This window comes from Oncorhynchus mykiss, chromosome 13 (assembly GCF_013265735.2).
Source record: "Oncorhynchus mykiss isolate Arlee chromosome 13, USDA_OmykA_1.1, whole genome shotgun sequence".
Taxonomy (NCBI): domain Eukaryota; kingdom Metazoa; phylum Chordata; class Actinopteri; order Salmoniformes; family Salmonidae; genus Oncorhynchus; species Oncorhynchus mykiss.
Window position 1 is genome coordinate 12,317,890 of NC_048577.1, and position 16,955 is coordinate 12,334,844.

Sequence of the window (16,955 nt, forward strand, 5' to 3'; positions counted from 1 at the left end):
CATAGAGTCCTTGTAATTTACAGAATTGAACTCACTCAGACAACCAAACATTTGCTAAAAGTTGCCCAATTAGCGTGAGGGAGGGGGGAGGCAACTTCTTGTCGCTCGCGGTGCTCATGTTCAGAATGGTTGTCAGTCAAAACCCATTCATAGCTGTGAAGCGCAAAGCTTGAGCTCTGACGTCATGTATAGCATGTTACTGTACAGCCACTGCTCTCCAATTGAAGAGCTTATTAGTGTCCAAATCTGCCACTTTCAACCCGTATATGGGTATGGGTGTAAAGGGCTGTGGGTTTTGTGTTTTGTCTATGGGGCGGAACTACTGCTGAGACTGCTGAGAGTGAAAGTGGGAATTTGCAAGCATGTTTGATTGACTCTTGGTAGCAGTATCAAAACATTCACTGGTGCATGAAAACAGCTCTCTCTCTATCTCTTTTTTTCATCTGTCTTTCTTGTAATTGATTGCAAAGTCAATATCAATGGAACACTGACATCAAAGACCATCACATGTAAACCATGTGATAAACATCACAATGTCATATCATTCCAATCGCACGTTTCAAATGTGGTTTACTAGCCTCAATGACATTTGCCTCATGTATTAACTGCCTCATGTATTTCAATTGTAACTTCACTTCAGTTCCTGATGAATAGGTCACCAGACCACAGTTCAAATACTATTTGAAATCTTTCAAATGCTAACAACTATTCTATCTAGCCCAGATAAAGTATTAGAAACAGTATTTAAACCCAGATCTGAAGGTCAGATAGTGTGTGATTTGTAATACAATCTCCCAACAGAAATGCAGCTCACTGTACCCCAGTAAACCCAATCACGTTTACGAGATGTATAAATCATCTGCCGTTGTCAACCTCCACACACGAATCAACAGCAACACTCCAGTCCATCCACAGCTGTTGTAGATCAGCTAAATGAGTCATACACACACTAACAATGTCCCATGTCAACGTAAGGACCAGTGGTTCCTTTTGGTCTGCAATACACTACAATACATAGATTTATAGTAAAGAAATTGTCTTTAACCACTGATACAATGTCAGGCTTTTTTTTTGTTACACCATTCTAAATAGTTCAAATTGAAGCAAGGGGTAATGTCATTGCTACTGTAGGTAGCCTAGTGGTTAGAGCGCTGGGCCAGTAACCCGAAAGGTTGCTAGATCGAATCCCCGAGCTGACAAGGTAAAAAAATCTGTCTTTCTGCCCCTGAACAAGGCAGTTAACCCACTGTTCCTAGGCCATCATTGAAAATAAGAATTTGTTCTTAACTGACTTGCCTAGTTAAATAAAGGTTAAGAAGCGTTGACATCTTTCCACAGCCCAAGAACATTTACACTGTATGACCCTCAAGTCAGGGGTAAGGCTCAGGCTGTATAAAAGTATGAAGAGGTCTAGCCCTTAACCAGTGATACAAGGTCAGACATTCATCCTCCTAATGGTTTATGACTAGGGTAATCTGATCCAAGATCTGTGATTTAGAAGTGTCAACATCTTCCCCAAGCCCAGAAACAGACACTGTTTGACCCTCAATTTATGGATCCTAAGGATGTAAAAGCATGAACAAGTGTCCAGATCGCTGGACCACATATTTACAAGGCAAACACTCTGACTGATACAACCCCGACGACCGGTCGGGCCGGTGGCAAGACTCTTCTTCCCTCTTTCACCTCAAGGACATTAACAGCCTGTTGCTGTCTATTTTTGTAGCTGTTTACTGACTGGGCTGCTGTGACCTTTCGTGTGTGTGTGTGTGTGTGTGTGTGTGTGTGTGTGTGTGTGTGTGTGTGTGTGCGCGCTAGCTAGATAGCTAGCTTAGTTTAGTGGTAGTTGGCACAGAGCCGCTAATAGAATTATCACTCTCACATCTGAAACCGTTAAAATCAGGTGGCAGGCCAGGGGCAGTTAAACGACAGTTATTTAACCCTGTAGGCAATCAGGGCTTTGGATAGATTAACATTGGGGATAGCGGATTAGTCTAGGGTATAGCAGCACAGTAGCAATGTTCTTCACATAAACTACCTACTAATCTTGGGGTGTAACATTTTGCTTCTAATCTTAGGTTTTATGGGATGAGCAGCACAGTAGCAATGTTCTTTTCACAAACTGAATACTAATCTTTGGTTGTAACATCTTGGTTCTAATCTTGGGGTGTAACATCTTGGTTCTAATCTTGGGGTGTAACATCTTGGTTCTAATCTTGGTGTGTAACATCTTGGTTCTAATGTTGGGGTGTACCATCTTGGTTGTAATTTTGTGGTGTAACATCTTGGTTCTAATCTTGGTGTGTAACATCTTGGTTCTAATCTTGGTGTGTAACATCTTGGTTCTAATGTTGGGGTGTACCATCTTGGTTGTAATTTTGTGGTGTAACATCTTGGTTCTAATCTTGGGGTCTAACATCTTGGTTCTAATCTTGGGGTGCACCATTTTGGTTCTAATCTTGGGGTGTAACATGTTGGTTCTAATCTTGGGGTGTACCATCTTGGTTCTAATCTTGTAGTGTAACATTTTGGTTCTAATCTTGGGGTGTAACATCTTGGTTCTAATATTGGGTTGAGGGGAGGATTATAGGGTAGCAGCATAGTAGCAATGTTCTTTTGGCACAACTTTCCCAACTCATCACATCTACTAGTATAGTCTAGTTTTCTGTCTACTATTCAAATGTAGCAGTGTTCCTTATTTGGAAATAGGTAGCTATACAGATACGCTGGTAAGAGTTCCCCCATTTTAGCCTGTGACCTGGGGTGTATAGGGACCATCAAGCACAATGCACATTATATTTTCTTAACAAGACAATTAAGTTAGTTTACAGAAGATCGATGTGCATTACTCAAACTTGCATCAGGGATCAGGGACGTTACGGGGGGGGGGGGGTTCGTGGCAGCGGCAGCGAAAGGAAACTTTAAAAACAGAGCAACATCAGTACTTCAATATCTCTCTCCCCCTGTCCTCTCTACCTCTTGTAAAACATCTGTTGGTGCTAGATTTCCTCTGTACAAGTTCCTTATAACAACAACACCATTGCTGGCCCTGGCTACTGTTACTGACTCAGGCCCAGACCCAGGAGAATCAGATCCCAGACTGTCCCACATGTGTGCCTGTCTGTCAGGCAGGCTGGGCGGCCCGTCCCTGGGGTAGAATCATGGTTCTCTGGGTAGTATCATGATTAAGGACAGTTTAGGCCCGTCAGGCTTGAGTTGCAAAACTACCGGTAATTTACAAAAGTTAACAGAACTTTCAGTAATTTTGGTAATTAACAGGTAATCTGTGGCAATCTATGGTAACTTTGGTAATTTATACTTTAAGAACTATTTCTTAAAGTAGTCATTTTTTATATATGTATCCATATTGTCCAGTTTCAAGAGAAAATTGCCTAATTAATGAAAAAAGCTTCTAATCAACAATGGCATTATTTTCAATTAACTCTACAACTCTTCCAACTATTGACTTTTTTGCTGCCACGAGTTTGGCGCCAGAACATTTACAACAAAGACATATTGGCATCGTAAAATAAACAACTGTGTGTAAAAATAAATGAAGGAGACTTCATGCTGAAATGCTCATATTTAACACCAACGCTGTTCACTAAGTTGATGGTTTATATTTAGCATGTTGTACAGCTTTGTCATTCTATTTCTCTGTTTTAAAATCATCTTATTTTATTCATTTATATATTTTACATGCGATAACGCCACACAAAAAAGACCACTATAAAATCCCATAAATGCCTTGAAAGTTACCAAAATTCAGGTCGTGTACTGGTAAACTTAGAAAGTTACCACTAATATACCCTCCCTTTGCAACCCTAGTCAGGCTACAGTGTTGTTCTTACATGTAAAGGGAATTTTTTCGTAAGAAATCCAGCACTACCGGACATTTTACAGAAGGCAGAGAGGACAAAGGGTAGAGGTAAGAGGGGGACTGTCTGTCAGGCTTGCTGGGCATCCCGTCTCTGGGGTAATGTCATGGTTAAGGACAGATCAGGTCTGATAGGCTGCAGTGTTGTTGTTCTTATAAGTCTGATCTGAAGAAATCCAGCACAAACTGGCATATTGTACAGTAGAGAGGGCAGAGGTTAGGGGAGAACATGGAGGGACTTATGACCATCCTGGGTAATGTCATGGTCACCCAAACCCCCGGCTGTCAGGGACTGTCTGTCAGTGCTGTTTTATGTGACACATAAACACATTTTCCTTTGAAGTGATCTGAAGGTGAAAGTTAGGGTTAGGAACGATCCCGGTCTGGCCTGGAATTCCCAAATACAAATCAAATCAAATCGTATTTGTCACATTCTTTGTAAACAACAGGTGTAGTCTAACAGCGAAATACTTAGTTACGGGTCCTCTTCCAACAATGCAGAATTAAAGATTACAGATCCATAAAAAATAAAGATATGTTGAACATCTTCCCGTAAGTGAACATTAAATGTCTGAGTAGTGTACAGTACCATATGTATGTATATCCAGTGCTGTATCAACTGAACACAGTGGTTGATATATTCCATAGGTTGACCCATGATGCTGATTCCCATTACATCTGGTGTCGTAGCTATTAGGGAACAGTGTTGACGCCCTCTTCATTCACTTACTTTGTTGGCCATTAGTCAGTCAGACGAGAGGCCAATGGTTTTTACCTCAGAGCTGAGTGCTGCCCCTGGGTGTAAGTTACACCACTCCGAGAGGGAGGGAGAGGGGGGGAGGTAGGGAGGAGGTGGGGGGAGAGGAGCAGTGGGGGTTGCTATACTTGGCAATCCAGAGGGATTAGTGACAAAGATGACTGGGATGTCTGGGTATTTGTGTGTGTGTGTGCTATGTATGTCTGTACCTGGTCAGCAGACATGTTCCCAAATCCAAGCGAGAAAGCTCTCATTATCATTGTCACGCTGTCACGGCGACTGTGTCGCTTCACCAGGGATCTATTTATAGCAGAGCCACTGAGGTGGAGGGATACGCTCTAAGAGTGGAGGGATACATCACATTCTGTTGCTGAGTGTGAGTGATAATGTTGAAGTGCTTCGACATTAGAGAGGAAATAGTTCCCCACAGTCTAGTCCAGTCTAGTCCAGGTCTACAGTCTGTGTCTGAAGTAGGGTCACATATTTTCATTGACCTTAAAAGTCTTCCAAAAAGAGGGAAGAAGACAGCAACAGCCTAGAATGGACTGCATTTCTGTATGATAATTTCTCAGATCATTGTGCTGTTTTCTTAAAAGCGGACATGTTTTTTCATATTTGTAATTTTAGATAAGAGCATACCTGTAATTGATTATTTTAATCAGACTTACTAGTGTAAATAATACATGTAGTACAGTGAAATATTACACGAATCGTATGATGTTTTAACAGTAATAAACATACTGATGCATTTGTCTTATTTCTCTTTATTTTAGACATTTCCACCCAGGAAATCAATCACAGGACGGGTCGTCCACATCTGCAACCTCCCCGAGGGCAGCTGCACAGAGAATGATGTCATCAACCTGGGACTGCCCTTCGGGAAAGTCACCAACTACATCCTCATGCGCTCTACCCACCAGGTACAGCACAATGTTATTCTCTTAAAACATGAGTGTACAACTCCAAACACAACCACACAACTCCAAACACAAGTACACAACTCCAAACACAAGTACACAACTCCAAACACAATTACACAACTCCAAACACAATTACACAACTCCAAACACAAGTACACAACTCCAAACACAAGCACACAACTCCAAACACAACCACACAACTCCAAACACAAGTAGACAACTCCAAACACAACCACACAACTCCAAACACAAGTACACAACTCCAAACACAAGCACACAACTCCAAACACAACCACACAACTCCAAACACAAGCACAAAACTCCAAACACAACCACACAACTCCAAACACAAGTACACAACTCCAAACACAACCACACAACTCCAAACACAAGTACACAACTCCAAACACAAGTACACAACTCCAGTCCCAGAATGGCCAAAAAGTGAGCTCATTTTTGGTCTTACCTGATGATAATTAAAATATGAATTTAACGATTAACTTAACGACTGAGGCCTATCCCGACAGACTCCTCACAATGAGCCCTAGTCGTTGGAAATGCCTCAAAGAACAAACCTGTGGTTTCGCTTTACCCTCACAGCTACTGCCATTAGCCCTGTGGGATATCACTGCAGAACAAATACTCACTAATGTATACAGCTCCACTAGGGAGTCAAGTCACACTTCAATGAACAAATAACTGCCATGGAGAAACGGAAACCAAAGGACGTGTGCCCCTTTGCAAATGTCTTGAAATAATCCTTGGTTGCTATGGACCAGATACACCATTTTCCCCCTCAAAAATGTCTACTGCTCTACTGTGGAGTCTAGTCACAATATTAGTCACATATATTTGTTGGGAGAAAAGGGTTAATGCCCTTGACAACTGGAGCAGTTCTCTAATGTCTTTAAATACCCCTGTGTTGCTATGGACCAATACCCCTGTGTTGCTATAGACCAGATTAATTGTTTCCACTTCATATTATCTTGTAATATGATAAGATGCCTTTTCCTACGGGTTCATGGACCATTTTCTGTTGTAATGTGATAATGATGTCTTTTTTTCCCTATGGTCCATCCAACCATTTTATCACAGAACATGATGTCTCACTCAGTCTCTAGAATTTCATTTATCAGACACTGTATTAAAATGACTCATTAATGTCACCCACATCACAGTCAAGGGGCTCGACTACACTAAAATCATGGGTGTTGGTTACCCAGAAATGTATCTGAGCAGATTGTAACTGTCTTTTTGATTTATGATGCCCATGAAATATGATAACCTGGCTGGGATATAGAAGATTTGCTCGCACCTTGTTTGACATATGTTATTGCAAAAATGTTATTTGAAAAAAAGGACGTTAAACTGTCAGAAACAGATGTCTAACATTGGTGTCTTTCTCTCACTACACTCAACTGCCATTGTGCCCTTGAGCAAGGCACTTACGCCCTAAAATCTGCATGGGGTGTGTTAGCCTGCACTGTGAATACCCTGTGTTTGCATGCCTTTAGAAGGGCTTGGGGTAAAATGTAAGACACATTTTCTTGGACTCTAAGGGAAAATGGATCAATAAAGTTTTATTCCTCCTCCTCCTCCTCTTCCTCTTCACCCCACAGGCGTTTGTGGAGATGGCGTACATTGAGGCGGCCCAGGCTATGGTTCAATACTACCAGCTGACTCCAGCCATGATCAACGATCAGAAACTACTGATCAGGATGTCCAAGAGATACAAGGAGCTTCAGCTCAAGGTGAGTTGTATTGGGTTGACAATGTGGTGTTGAAATGTTTATTACAGTTTTTAATTAGCTCACACCAACTGTGTACTGAATCTACAGTACAGTATCATGTTATGGTGTGAAACGCTCTGTTCATACAGAAACCAGGGAAAGACGTTGATTCAATCATCCAGGATATCAACTCCCTGAGGGAAAGGGACGAGATGCAGGAGACTGATCAGTAAGGCGACTTGTTTCATTCTTTCCTTGTACATGTTCTTAGCGGCAATTTTTTGTTGTAATATGCGATTGTCTATGTACGATCGATCTACAAAACGACAAATAATGGATGAAATTATCCAACACTACTTCCTGACTACAAACTGCATTTTAATTATATTATTTCCTCCCAGCTACATGCCAGAGAGAGCGCGGTCCCGTAGTCCCATCAGCCGCTCTCTGAGCCCTCGCTCCCACAGCCCCAGCTTTACCTCCTGTAGTTCAGCCCACAGCCCGCAGGGGGCACCCTGCCGAGGAGGCCCGGAACGGGGCTCCTGGACCGCCAAACACATGAGAAAGGGGGACGAGGACAGAGAACGAGAGAGGGAAAGGGAGGAGGTGCCATGGAGGAACGGAGGTACAGTGGATGACGATAGGCTGAACGGGAGGATGCAGGATCGACGGAACAGGCCATACCTGAAACCCTCCGACCGAGACCGGATCAGTCCCAGATCAGCGGACGAAAGAGGAGGAGGAAGAGGGGAGGGGATGAGGGGGGGGAACAGGGGGGGAGATTGGTACCCCCACCCGAGGTGTAGCCCTCAGGGGATGCCCCCCTTCCCTCCGTACAGGAACATGGATGAGGACTCCTACAAAACACAGCATGTGTATAAGTCAGAGAAGCCCCTGAGGCCACAGTACCAGAGACATGAGGAGGGGAGAGTCAAGTCAAAGAGGAGGGATGGAGGGGACTACCACAGATCCAGACACTCAGAGTCAGATCTGGGAGAGGAGTCTCTACCCACCAGGACAGGAGAAGACAGAAGACAGAGAGGAGGCTCCCCGACATGGGGAAGGAGCAAGAAACCCACCATGAGACACGGGACGGAGAAACCGGAAATAGAGATTACTGAAAATAACGTAAGTGATAGGATTTATTTTTATTAGTAAGTAAGATTAATACGTAAATCAGAAGTTGGACATGTACAGTATATCTTATCAACAAACAAATGCCGTATCATTACAGGGAGAAACCGCTGAGGATCAGCGATCCAAAGAGAAGTCTGTTTCTCCTCAACGAAGTAGCAAGCATGAGAGAGAAAAAGACAGCGAGGTGGAGGAGTGGGAGAGTGGGGACGACACAGAGGGTGAGTGCTGGTACCCCAAGAACATGGAGGAGCTGGTCACAGTGGACGAGGTAGGAGAGGACGACTCCATCATCGAACCGGACCTCCCTGAGCTGCAGGATGACGAGGACGTGTCAGCCTCAGACCTCCACAAGGATCCTACGGAGGAGGAGGAGGAAGAGGGGGAGGCTCCACGATCAACCTCCACCCCCAGTCCCAGGCCCTGCTCTGAGAAGGAGTTAGCCCAGAGAGAGGATACTGAGTTGGGTAGAGGAGGTGGGGTAGGTGGGGTGGTGGATCCTATACCTACAGAGCAGAAAGATGGGGAGATTAGCACAAACCCCAGCCCCACAGACCAGTCACTGCCACAGCCACAGCCACAGCCACAGCCACTGCCACTGCCACAGCCACAGTCACAGCCACAGCAACAACCACAGCCACAGTCACAGTCACTGCCACAACCACAGCAGCAGTCACTGCCACAGCCACAGCCACAGTCACAGCCACAACCACAGTCACTGCCACAGCCACAGTCACAGTCACTGCCACAGTCACAGTCACAGCCACAGCCACTGCCACAGCCACTGCCACAGCCACAGCCACTGTCACTGCCACAGTCACAGCCACCCATCCCAGTAGCCTCAGAACAGCTCAGTTCAGATCTGGATGATTTCCCCAACCCGGAGTTCAAGGCAGCCCTGGAAGAGACGTGTTTGGAAGCTGAAGTACTGAAGAGTGGAGCGCCGACGCAGGAGCTGGCGCTAACCAATCACGCTGGCGCGTGTGAAAGCAGCAAGACCCAGGATGTAATACACAAGATGGAGGATGTGGGGAGGGAAGTAACAGTCATGAAGCCAGACATACAGCAGCACAAGAATGAGACTCCTAGAGGTACAGAACATTTGCTCTCACTATGAAATAATATGTCCAGAATTTGACTTCCTGATCAAATAAGCCAGTATCAGGATTCTGAATCGTCATCCATGTTTCCTGTTTATTATTGTACAGATGTTATTCTTCTAGATTTTATAGGTAACTTATGTTCACTTCTCATTTACAGTCATCCAGAATTCAACACATCCTATAAACCTGATAGACATAGGGGCTCCCTCACCTTCTAGAGGGCAGGAGAAGATTATCAGTGAACACAGCATCCCTCTGGGTAAGAACCAAATGACTTTTATTTACATGAAGTATTGTTGTTGTATGTATGCGATCTGCAATGTCATTTTAAGCCCAGTAAAAATTGCCCCTTGGCCTTGGGGACAAATAATGCTTATTGAATATAATATGATTATTAATCAACAACCTGTTATACCAATGCCATCTGTGCCTGGAGTGAAAGAGCACATGTGGTTGCTTCAGCTGGCCACTTGTTGAGAGCAAGGTGTTAAACGCACCCCTGAGATGTGTTTATTTAGGCCTGGCATGACATAGGCACACACAACACATGACCTACTGTGCCTCGCTGGTGAACGTTACACATGAGTGGACTATGATGGCCTTCGAGTGTGTGTATGTGCACTGTGTGTGTGTGTGTGTGTATGTGTGTGTGTGTGTGTGTGTGTGCGTATGCTGTGTGTGTGTGTACGTGGGTGTGTGTGTGCGTATGCTGTGTGTGTGTGTGTACGTGGGTGTGTGTCAGTGTATGTGCACCGTGTGTGTGTGTGTGTTTCACAGCCAAATGCTACGGTCATTGATAGCATGGCTGAGATAGATTCACAATTGAGTAGTGTCTGGCTGCAGTGTTGTGTTGTGTTCTCCCATGAGAGAGACAGTGACAGTGACAGTGCAGCTGATCTAGATCAGCTTGAAGAGTTAACCACCTCACTCTGTCACACTGACAACAAGGCTACTGATGAGGGGGAGAGGGGCCATGCTGCCCCACTGACTTTCCTCCTAGCTGCCTTTGAAAACGTGTCTGTTTCAGACCCGTGAGTTGGCCCTGGTAACCTCTCTAGCCAATCAGTTACATTGGTAACACTACATTACGTTACTCTAGTCCTTGTGTAGTAACAATCTAATCACATTTGTAACAACTTTTAATATGAGTTCTAGAGGTACATGGGCTGTGTTCTGATTGGTCTGATGCTGTTGTATGGTCGGGGGATTCTCTTCTATAATTGGTCTGCGGCTGCTGTAGGGGTACATGTTCTGTTCTCTGATTGGTTTGTGCTGTTCTAAAGGTGTATTAGCAGTTTTCTGATTGGTGTGTTGTTGTTCTAGGGGTGGAGTTCATCGTGCCCAGTACAGGGTTCTACTGTAAGCTGTGTGGCCTGTTCTACACCAGCGAGGAGACAGCCAAGACCTCTCACTGTCGTAGTACTGTCCACTACAGGAATCTTCAGGTACAGCAACACATTTACTATTAACATAGGTCATTCAGGCCTCCCAGGTGGCGCAGTGGTTAAGGGCGCTGTACTGCAGCGCCAGCTGTGCCATCAGAGACTCTGGGTTCGCGCCCAGGCTCTGTCGTAACCGGCCGCGACCGGGAGGTCCGTGGGGCGACGCACAATTGGCCTAGCGTCGCCCGGGTTAGGAGGAGGAAGGGGATGAACGACGACGATGATGACAATTTTGATAGCAGGAAACACTAACCCTCTCCATCGTTAACTTACACTACCCCTTGCAGAAGAGCCATGAACATATGTATTAGTTATTACAGGGAAAGCTTGGAAACTCAGTGACATCATTGTGAGACCAAAGTTCAGAAAAATGTCTTTAGAGTTGAGTTCCAGTGTGGCACATGTTACCCAACCATGGGACAGAACACGAGATACAGAGATCAGTCACTCACTATCTCTATTACACACACACACACGTCAAAACTGGCAGCACAATCCAAAGCTTTTTCCCCTCTCCACCATGGGGGGGGGGGGGGGGTCCCCCTACAGTGGGGTGTCAGAAAAGGAGACTTTCGATGAGTGAGTAGAGTAGAGGGTGTTAGTGTGGCACCCATGGGAGTCTATCCATGACTTTAATTCCTAAAGGCTCCCTTCCAATGGGCCCAGCTGCTCTAGTCCTTCCTGGGGACCTCCTTTGTGCACAGGCAACGTGTAGACTAACTAGCGGATAGAAAGTCCTACATTTGTTAGACCCATTGTGCTCTTCAAGTACAGTAATAACATTCTGAAGGTTCATTCCCAACAGGCTCTTGGTTCAGCAGGCCAGGGTATTTCTGTGCGGCTGTGAACAGGCAGTGGAAGGGGCAGCCCATTGACTACAGGAAGGCCCCCTCACAGTGTTGAGTACTGGGAGTTGTATTAGGTTACCTATTAGTGCCCAATGCCCATCCAGGCACACACACACACACACACACACACACACACACACACACACACACACACACACACACACACACACACACACACAAAGCTGCACAGCTGAAAGCAGCCAGAAGGGGAAAAGATTCCTTCACATTTGATGGATTACATTGCGAGGGTTAAAAACCCTCAAGAACAGTTGCGCTGTCTGTCAAAAGCTGAGGGGTTTTGTGTGTGTGATTGTGTGTGTGGGGGCTCCCTGCTGCTACCCGCTTAGCAGAGAGCGGGCTGCTGATGATGGTTTTGGCCTTTAACAGGACTGGGGAAATACAGTGAATGTAGAAACTAGACAGGTTAATGTCTGTTCAGGAAGCACCTGCCTCTCTCTCAGAACATTCCACTCTCTGAGGTCTCCCTCCTTCACTATTGTGTCAAACAGCAGTAGCTCTGTCTGAGGAGTTTCTATAGCGGAATATGCATAAGAAACTCAATACAGATAAATCGGGTCTCCTTATTTTAAAATTCACAGGAAGTCGGATGGAGTTAAAATAAGGGTGAAATAAGGGTGAAACGCAGATAGCCGTGTTATCGTCTAAGTATTTGAAGGCAGTTGAATATCCCACTTAAAGGGGAACTCGACAACTACGTACACAAAGCTAACTTTTATATTTGTGCCCTTCACAGAAGTACCTGTCTCAGCTGGCAGAGGAGAGTCTACTTGGTGCACTAACTGACCCCTCAGCTACAGAGTGACCTCTGACCTATACTCATCATTCGGTACTGTCAAGTTGAGATGGTGGACAGCGTTGCGTGTGTGCTACAGACTGAGTGACCTGAGCTTGCCAAGGACTACTCAACGAAAGAGACATGAATAAATGACATATCGGATGGAAGTCACACGGTGACATGCACTGGACCCGTTAGAGAAGAGCGATTCTCTGAGAATTGATTGGACTAAAACTCATTGCTACCAATCAAATGAAATGTTATTGGTCACATGTGCCATATACAGTAATACATATTACGGTGAAATGCTGACTTACGAGCCCATTCCCAACCATGCAGAGTTAAAAAGAAAGACAAATTTTTCTAAAGGAAATAGTAACGCAACAAAATAACAATAACGAGGCTATTTACAATATAGCAATATGTTTGATTCTGTACATAGTATAAACAATACTGTAGTTTAAAAAGGATCCAGTGTTAATGTACTACGTTTGTGAAAATGAAAACCGGTCACCAAAGATTTGTGTTAAAAAGATATTTATCTATCTTTCTCCCTTTGATTTATTTGCAGTAGAGAATAAATGTGTTTGTTTTTCATCGCGGGAATAAACACAGCCTTCTTTCTAGTCATTATTGTAGAAGTCAGACTCTGTGATATAGTGAACTGAAAGTCATCCATATTAGTATTTGTCCTGGTTCTGGTTCCATGTTGTTCCATGTAGCTGTACTCCAAATAGTACTTTAATCATTTGGTTTAACTTTTCATTTTAGTCAGTAAAGTGTTAGGGATATTACATAGTGTGTTTTTAGATGCAAAGTGCCTTGGAACATGTCTGCCATTGTTAGATGTAGCAGTTTAGAAGTAATCCTCAGGTTGGTTTAATTCGGATATTTTAATTTTGAATGTATATTTCATTACACAGTGTTTTTGTGTATAACTGGAGGATATGAAGGCCTACACTTGTTATACCTACTGTGTCTGTTCATTGAGACAAAATGGAATACGGTTCCCGACAGACATGGACAAAGACATATCAGTCTGAAAGATATGGAACTTTCAAAATACAGAAATCATCCCTGTAATGATGCATTTTGCATCAATTTTGAAAGTTACATATCTTGAAATGTTAAGTGCTGTATATGCTTTAGTCCCGAAATTCTGACAAGCAGAACATTTTGGGACGATATCAACAATTGACGAATGAAACAAATACCTACAAATAATTTATGTGTGGAATTTTCCTTTAAATGGAGATACAGTTTTGCTAAAGTATCGCCACACGTTTCCTTCAGGTTTTCTTCTATTGTGTTTTGTCCCATATTTGATTTAATTTAAAAATACTTTGACAACTTTGTGAATTGTAAAGTTTGTCACAATCAGGTTCAATATTTTGCAAATGTCTAAATAATTTATACAGTGCCTTTAAACTGTAGAGAAACTTGAACTGGACCATGTGTGTTATTTAAGAGTTAAATTAAGTGTTAAGAGTTAAATTAAGTGTGATTTTAAGTCAGGATAATATATTGTCGAGGCAGGGTTTGAAACTTGCTCTCTCTCTCTCTCTCTGTTTTCTACACTGTGAATGTTGCTCCAAGTTTTAAGATTGTGTTTAAGATTTTGTTGAACTTTTCTTATGGTTATTTTCTGATGAAATCATTTGAATAAAAATGTTAAGAGAGAAAGCTGTTTGTGTATCAGTGGCGGAGGCTGAGGGGAGGACGGCTCATAATAATGGCTGGAACGGCACAGATGGAATGACAACAAACACATGGAAAACATGCATTTGAGGTATTTCATGCCATTCCACCTATTCCACTCCAGCCATTACCACGAGCCCGTCCTCCTCAATGAAGGTGCCACCAACCTCCTGTAGTGTGTGTGTTGCCAATTTAGCTATTTTCTCTATTTTCTCACATTGAATAATGGGATGCAAAATAATGAGTTTAGTTTATTAGACAATTTGGAAAGCAAAACACAGTAAAACACTACGTGCATAAATAAAATCCTTAAGGATGAGAAAAACTGCTACTTTCATGTGCATGGGGCATTGTGACATTCTACTGTTTGAGGGGAGCGCCCCCAGATGTTAAGGTAGGATATTACACTTGTCAGACAAAACTAATTGTATAATGATTATTCCTTTTGATAGCACAGACTTGGTCAAGTCAATTGCACTCTTGGACATGATCATTGACATTACACATTACAGTCAAATGGGAAAAAAATATAAAATAAACGATCTATCTTTTCCCAGTAACAACTTGTTATGTATAATCGATTGGACTTTTCTCATTTACAGAACACAATGCTATACGTTTTGAAATGGGGAAAAGTAGTGTAGTAGAGATTAGGGAAATTGTGTATTACTTAAATATCTACAGTAACAGTCAAACGTTTGGACACACCTACTCATTCAAAGGTTTTCTTTATTTTTACTATTTTCTACATTGTAGAATAATAGTGAAGAAATCAAAACTATGACATAACACAAATGGAATCATGTAGTAACCAAAAAAGTGTTAAACAAATCAAAATATATTTTAAATTTGAGATTCTTCAAAGTAGCCACCCTTTGCCTTGATGACAGCCTTGCACACTCTTGGCATTCTCTCAACCAGCTTCATGAGGTAGTCACCTGGAATACATTTCAATTAACAGGTGTGCCTTGTTAAAAGTTCATCTGTGGAATTTATTTCCTTCTTAATGCGTTTGAGACAATCAGTTGTGTTGTGACAAGGTAGGGGTTGTATACAGAAGATGGCCCTATTTGGTAAAAGACTAAGTCCATATTATGGCAAGAACAGCTCAAATAAGCAAAGAGAAACGACAGTTCATCGTTACTTTAAGACATGAAGGTCAGTCAATGTAGAACATTTCAAGAACTTTGAAAGTTTCTTCAAGTACAGTCGCAAAAACCATCAAGTGCTATGATGAAACTGGCTCTCATGAGGACCGCCACAGGAAAGGAAGACCCAGAGTTGCCTCTGCTGCAGAGGATAAGTTCATTAGATTTACCAGCCTCAGAAATTGCAGCCCAAATAAATGCTTCACAGAGTTCAAGTAACAGACATATCTCAACATCAACTGTTCAGAGGAGACTGTGTGAATCAGGCTTTCATGTTTGAATCGCTGCAAAGAAACCACTTCTAAAGGACACCAATAATAAGACGAGACTTGCTTGGACCAAGAAACACAAGCAAATTTGAGTTCAAATTTGATATTTTTGTTTCCAACCTTTGGTTAAATACTTGCCTAGTTAAACACTTGTCGAGTTAAACACTTGTCTACTTAAGTAAAGGTAAAATGAAAAAAAAATGAAAAAAAGATGCAGAGTAGGTTAACGGATGATTTCTGCATGTGTGGTCCCCACCATGAAGCATGGAGGAGGAGGAGTGATTGTGTGAGGGTGCTTTGCTGGTGACACCGTCAATTATTTATTTAGAATTCAATGCACACTTAACCAGCATGGCTACCACAGCATTCTGCAGAAATACAACATCCCATCTGGGTTGCGCTTAGTGGGACTATAATTTGTTATTCAACAGGAGAATGATCCAACACACCTCCAAGCTGTGTAAGGGCTATTTGAGCAAGAAGGAGAGTGATGAAGTGCTGCATCAGATGACCTGACCTCCACAATCACCCCACCTCAACCCAATTGAGATGGTTTGGGAGGAGTTGGACCGCAGAGTGAAGGGCAAGCTGCCAACAAGTGCTCAGAATATGTAAGAACTCCTTTGAGACTGTTGGAAAAGCATTCCAGGTGAAGCTGGTTGAGAGAATGCCAAGAGTGTGCAAAGCTGTCATAAAGGCAAAGGGTGGCTAAACTTTTGACTGGTACTGTATGTTCTTACCCCTGGGCAATATGGACCTGGGAAGCTCTCACGGATATTGGTATCCACACACAGTACATACTTCACCAATTATATTTCAACTCAATACTTCTTGTATGCCCCCAAATATTAGTTTTTTTTTACATACATGTGCTGTAATTTAAGCTTCAAAATTGCAAAGTTTTATCTCGGCCTTTTGGCGAAATGTGTAGAATTGCAGGATACTTCAGTTAGTACTAAACACGGCTGCTAGGATCTTGACTAGAACCCAACGATGTTCTCATATTACTCCAGTGCTAGCCTCTCTACACTGGCTTCCTGTTAAGGCTGATTACAAGGTTTTACTGCTCTTCCTCCTACCTAATCTCTCCGATTTGGTCCTGCCGTACATACCTACACCTACGCTACGGTCACAAGACGCAGGCCTCCTTATTGTCCCTAGAATTTCTAAACAAACAGCTGGAGGCAGGGCTTTCTGCTATGGAGCTTCATTTTCATGGAATGGTCTGCCTAC

The 16,955-nt window shown here is 43.1% G+C and overlaps 1 protein-coding gene and 1 non-coding gene across 2 annotated transcripts in view; both read left to right on the forward strand.

The window, feature by feature from the left end:
- Nucleotides 1-14,290, forward strand: part of LOC110493428 (RNA-binding protein 20) — a 72,034-nt gene extending 57,744 nt beyond the window's left edge. Inside the window, exons 7-14 of the mRNA XM_036942591.1 lie at nucleotides 5,408-5,554; nucleotides 7,174-7,305; nucleotides 7,434-7,513; nucleotides 7,686-8,412; nucleotides 8,519-9,509; nucleotides 9,679-9,780; nucleotides 10,845-10,966; nucleotides 12,566-14,290. Coding sequence (XP_036798486.1) covers nucleotides 5,408-5,554; nucleotides 7,174-7,305; nucleotides 7,434-7,513; nucleotides 7,686-8,412; nucleotides 8,519-9,509; nucleotides 9,679-9,780; nucleotides 10,845-10,966; nucleotides 12,566-12,634 — 2,370 coding nt within the window. The 3' untranslated portion in view covers nucleotides 12,635-14,290. The remainder of the gene's footprint in view (nucleotides 1-5,407; nucleotides 5,555-7,173; nucleotides 7,306-7,433; nucleotides 7,514-7,685; nucleotides 8,413-8,518; nucleotides 9,510-9,678; nucleotides 9,781-10,844; nucleotides 10,967-12,565) is intronic.
- Nucleotides 6,062-6,195, forward strand: LOC118938614. Its single transcript, XR_005035821.1, has one exon. It is a non-coding gene; the product is annotated as a small nucleolar RNA SNORA18 (small nucleolar RNA).
- Nucleotides 14,291-16,955: the final 2,665 nt, after the last annotated feature.